Raw genomic sequence first — 5,251 nt, 5'->3', positions numbered from 1 at the left:
TGACATGGAACCTAAAACTTAATGTCTTGCTCACTAGGAAAATGCCCTTTGGGTCGATGACCGTTAGGGTCTTATACTTACCACTGTCACTCAAACAGCAAATCGTGTGGCCACATGAACCATCAGCCACACTGATCTCATCGGTGGCCGCTGGACTTAAAGTGCCAGACCCTGTCCGTAGCTGAAAAAATGGTGGTAACATGTTACATGTTAAACAGTAATAAAGGCTTATGGGAGGCCATCAGACATTTATTTGTCCAGTTTGCTCATGCTTGGTTGTGTTGATACAATGCGAAGCCTTGTAACAGGGCATATAAGGTGTAACGTGGTAAGAATTGTTAAAATAATGATCCCACAGGCTTTATATGTTTAGAAATGATTACAATGGCGATACAGTATTCCCCAGGTGTCTTTACCATGGGATCCTAGATCATGTGGGTTAAAAACACAATAATTTATTTGCAATTATTCCCTTTGAGCCACATATCTTTCCACTATTTCAATTCATATGCAATAACACATAACACCATCATATTCCTTACAATAGGCCAGCTATTCATCCTAGCGAAGTATAGGAATATTGCAAAAACTTTTATATTGGGGTGTAATCCCCCCAAAAACTAATATAGGATTACTCTTTTTTACATATCTAGGTAACTTTGCGTTGATCTTTGCTTGGTGAGCAGCTGAGATACAAGCCCTCTGCACTAAGTATGGAATTTGTGAGCGTCTCACCAGCGCACCCTACAGGTGAAACAGAGAAATATCTTCGGACAGGTCACCCGACGAGCTTGATGCGTCTGTCGGTGGGCGTGGTTTTCCCAGGCTTCAGGGCAGCAGCTGCTATTTGCTTTCTCTCGGCATAATCTAAACCATCTCTACCCCCCCACCCGCTCCCCGCTCCCCGCTCCCCGCTCCCCGCTCCCCACGCACATCCAGCCGCCGAACCTCAGCCACGGCAGCAATAAAACATCCTGGCACGTGCTCCAGCATCAGCCCTCGGAGGCCGACAAGAGTCAGGCGGCAGTCTCTCTTAAAGAGACACACACACCGGCTCAACCAGGCTTACAGCACGCAGATCCCTGCGGTCTATATATGTATAATATAATAATATATAGCACACCGCTTTATAGATTTATTGTTTATTGTGATAGCTTGATCTGTACACAACATATATATATAAGTAAAAAAATTGGTGTGCTGTACAAATACCTTTTACGTATATTATTTAGTAAATGTAAAAAATTCACTTTTTTATTCAACACACTGACCACTATTTGTTATTGATCAGGCAATGGAAAGATTGATTTTAAATCATCACTGTATTTTTTGTTTTGCATCGGAATCAGTCCTTTCGTTGATCGACTACTCGCTACAAAGTTACATTTAAAAAGAACATTAAAAATACAAAGTTTCTGATTGCCGTAAACATCATACAGAGGAATTTAATGTAGCTTTTCTGTGCCTTATGTATCTAATCAACATTTTGGACTCTACAGGATAACATCTAACCCCTCTTACTGCAAAGGGAAGTACCCTGTTTATGTCTGGACTTGATTACAACAACCCACTTTGATACAATAATGTCTCACAATATGTTAATATCTTAAAACCTATAAGAGTTATACCTGGAACCCCCATTTATTTAATGCGATGTCATTAATGATTGTCTGAGAACTACTTTCTGCACTGTAATGATAATGCAATGCAATGTATTACAATGCATGCAAATAGACGGATAAAGAGATACCGCTCCAGGCAACATCTTCTCTATGCCTGGCCCACGAATGGTTAACCGTCTTGCTGTTGATTGACAGATGGCAAGCTTTGCGCCGCCCCCTCTTGGCCACTATTGCTCTTTATTGGTTGTCTGTGTCCACGCCCTGCAGCCAATGGCCTGGCGCAGCCCACGCGTGTGCCTGTATCCTATTGGCTGAAAGTTACTGTGGGAAAGAAAGTTTGGGAAGTTTCACACGAGCCGTTCGCGTGCAGTCGGCGCTATATAAAGAGGGAGCCAAGGAAAGGGCAGCTCACTAGCACCTAGGGCAGCCAGCCAGGCAGGCAGAGCAGGACCTTGCAAACCGCTTTGCTGCTGGACACGGCTTCCTGACACTTTTTTACCCTTGGATCTTTGTACTTGTTTTGTGATCGAGAAAAATAGAACTGTAAACCCGGGACATTTGGTGATTTGTTGGGGGACATCATCTTTGTGTTTGGAGAAGATGCCAGCTGATATCATGGAGAAAAACTCTTCTTCTCCTGTGGCTGCTACTCCAGCTAGTATGAGCTGCACCCCGGATAAACCCAAAACTGCTTCTGAGCACAGAAAGGTAAATAGATGGATACCTATCAGCATGTTTAGAACTTCTGCACCCAGTGATTTTTTTCTTCCTTGAAGGGTGTATTTTATGCAGAATAACACACTCACCGTGTGTCTCCTTCTTGTTTGCAGTCATCCAAACCCATCATGGAGAAGAGAAGAAGAGCAAGAATTAATGAGAGCCTGAGCCAACTTAAAACTCTTATCCTGGATGCCTTGAAAAAAGATGTAAGTGTTCTCTGATAGAGTAATGTGTTTCCACCACCCACAAATATAGGTCAGCATAGCCCATTGTACAGCGCTCCGGCGCTATAGAAAACAGTAATAATACTGTGGACTTCATTTAAAAGGATGTGCTCAGGGCATATCTCTGTAGGCTTTTTATCCACCGCAGAGATTAGAGCCATGCCTGCTGCCACATGACGGGCAGCTGTATTGGAGGGGCAGTGGGTGATATTCCCAGTGATCTGTTGCATTGAGGTGCTAAATCCACCCTTTACATTTCAGAGCTCCAGGCATTCGAAGCTAGAGAAGGCTGACATTTTGGAGATGACAGTGAAGCATCTTCGGAACTTGCAGAGAGTCCAGATGACTGGTGAGTGTTGTGTGTACCTTTCCCCCTTCTCCCCTTGGTTGATGTGTTCCAGACTTCCGCCTGCGGTTTGAATGGCATTCATATGCATTCTACTGGGTTGGCTCTCGCTGCCTTTCCCACGGTCTGGGCTTATTTATAGCTGCAGCTCAGGTTACTGTTCTGGGAAGGGGAGGGTGCGCCCAGGGGAGACCATCACTTTTATCAGATCGCATTGTGATCAGTCATACTGGAAACAAAACTGATGCCTTGGTGACCAATAATAACCCGATTAGTTATTTAGTCTGCAGCAAGGTGTGATGGACGCAGGCATGTGTGTTATGGGGGAGTTAGTGGTCGTGTAGATGCTGACCTGCTGTTCTGCTTCTGCCTTATAGCTGCCCTTAACACGGACCCCTCTGTCCTGGGGAAATACAGAGCCGGATTCAGCGAGTGCATGAATGAAGTTACCCGATTCCTGTCCACTTGTGAAGGGGTCAACACAGACGTCCGGACCCGGCTCCTGGGACATCTGGCCAACTGCATGAACCAGATCAATGCCATGAACTACCCAGCGCAACCCCAGATCCCAGCTACAGCCGGAGCCCACCCTACCTTCGGACAGCCCTTGGTGCAGCTTCCAGGAGGAGCTCCTCAAAGCAGCCCGGCTCCCTTGGGTGGGGTTCCGTGCAAGATGGGTGGTCCACCAGTGGAAGCTGGCAAGGTCTATGGTGGCTTCCAGCTGGTGCCAGCTTCAGATGGACAATTTGCCTTTTTGATCGCAAACCCAGCCTTCCCACACAACGGATCTGTTATCCCCGTGTACACTAACTCCAGTGTGGCAACCGGACTACCAGCTGCAGTGTCCCCCTCCATGATGCACTCAGTGACTGCAGACTCCGTGTGGAGGCCCTGGTGAAAGGACTTGGACTTTGAAGGACTTTCTGCTAGGAAGCGTTTATTAGTTCTCAATAGTATTTTGTAGAGAGTGAGGAGCTGCTCTTTCTGTAAATGTGAGATGTTCATATTGAATGTATTATAAAATAACAATTTATATTTCGTTTTGTACACGAAATCATGTTTTTATATGATGCCAAAGACATGGAATTATGCTCTTAAACATTTCTTCCTATTTTTGGAAGTATTATTTGTACTTAATAAAACTGCACATTGTATTTTCTTGAATTTATGGTCTATCCTGTTATCATTGGTGTACCTGAATATCGTTCAGTGTATTTTTCGGTTAATATTAATCATGGTATAGGGGGAGGGGAGGGTATCCCTCTCTACTTCATCTAACGGGTTAAACCTTCTTAGTAATTAAAATGTCACAAGAGTCAAAGGAATTGATCCTAAAAGAAATCACTAGGGACATAGGTCTATAAGGCATACAGATCAGTTATTGCTTAGATATAAGTTATATATATATATATATATATATATATATGTCACTCCCTGGAATGGATTATTTCCCCCCTCTGATTAAATCTCTATACTTGCGTTAACCCTTTGCGTGCCAGGTTGTGTCCAAATGTTCCCTTAGATACATCTTATCAGTATATGCTTTTTTCTGGAATGGAAAACATACAAAAGTTAAGAAGTCTCATACTCAATGCTTTCTGGCAGGACTGTGTCTATTGCAGACAATGACGTAATATCCTATGTGGTCATACATTTTACCGCAGACAGGACAGTTGCTGTGAGTCGACACGTGCACCCCGTAGGGGGAAGTTTAAAGAGCTTCCTCAAAATATGGAACACTTCTCTTCGGTGGGTCTATATTAAAAGGTCCCTTGGAGTTTACTGCTTGTCAGTCACTAAATGGTGAAGGGGAGGCCATACCTTGCTTTACAGCGTCAGGACCATAACATGATCCATGGGAGTTGTAAATAAAAAAGCAGCTTTGATACATATCCCTGAGGAATAATGTGTGCATAATACGATGATCGCTAATAACTGCTGAGCTGATGAGTAGCTACGTTTCGACACCCTTAAGTGGCTAGCAGGATCTGCCACGTGTGTCTCTGCCTGCCCTGTCACACCATCCATTACTTGGACTCCAAGGCTGGCAGGTTTTTTTCCCATAAAAAAAAAACTTCTCGAGTTTCAGGTAGCTTGAAAACTTGTAACAAGCCCGAACTAAAAGGGGCAGCTTCAAACAATCCAGGGATCTGCAGGGAATTCCTTGTCAAATCCCACCATAAAGACGTGTTGGATTCTGTCTGGGCCAGGTGTCTGCAACCAGGTGTTAAGGAAATAAAACCCACCAGGAAAAAAGAGCGAGACCAGGCATATTAAAGTGATGAGATCTGGCAGGTCCTTTCCTAAATTGCCATGGAATTCACCCCCCTTATCTACTA

At 44.2% G+C, this 5,251-nt stretch overlaps 1 protein-coding gene across 2 annotated transcripts; it reads left to right on the top strand.

The window, feature by feature from the left end:
- The first annotated feature begins 2,222 nt into the window (after positions 1 to 2,222).
- On the top strand, positions 2,223 to 3,810 carry HES1 (hes family bHLH transcription factor 1). 2 transcript variants are annotated; one of them, XM_089498480.1, is made up of 4 exons: positions 2,223 to 2,330; positions 2,453 to 2,548; positions 2,828 to 2,915; positions 3,290 to 3,810. In XM_089498480.1, the coding sequence occupies exons 1-4, from the start codon at positions 2,223 to 2,225 to the stop codon at positions 3,808 to 3,810; spliced, it is 813 nt and encodes a 270-aa protein (XP_089354606.1). The 2 variants fall into 2 exon arrangements, with proteins under 2 accessions (XP_089354606.1, XP_089354605.1); XM_089498479.1 differs by having other exon boundaries at positions 2,223 to 2,383; positions 2,446 to 2,548.
- Positions 3,811 to 5,251: the final 1,441 nt, after the last annotated feature.

This window comes from Sceloporus occidentalis, unplaced genomic scaffold, assembly GCF_023333645.1.
Source record: "Sceloporus occidentalis isolate IW3139 unplaced genomic scaffold, rSceOcc1.0.p SCAF_121, whole genome shotgun sequence".
Lineage (NCBI taxonomy): Eukaryota > Metazoa > Chordata > Lepidosauria > Squamata > Phrynosomatidae > Sceloporus > Sceloporus occidentalis.
Note: the sequence above shows the minus strand (reverse complement) of the source record. Positions and strands in the feature narration are given on the sequence as shown.

Coding starts and splice junctions, on each gene's coding strand:
- HES1 (XM_089498479.1), top strand. CDS start 2,223: ATGCCAGCTGATATCATGGAGAAAAACTCTTCTTCTCCTGTGGCTGCT. Junction 2,384..2,445: donor ACTTCTGCACCCAGTGATTT/TTTTCTTCCTTG, acceptor GTCTCCTTCTTG/TTTGCAGTCATCCAAACCCA. Junction 2,549..2,827: donor TGGATGCCTTGAAAAAAGAT/GTAAGTGTTCTC, acceptor TTTACATTTCAG/AGCTCCAGGCATTCGAAGCT.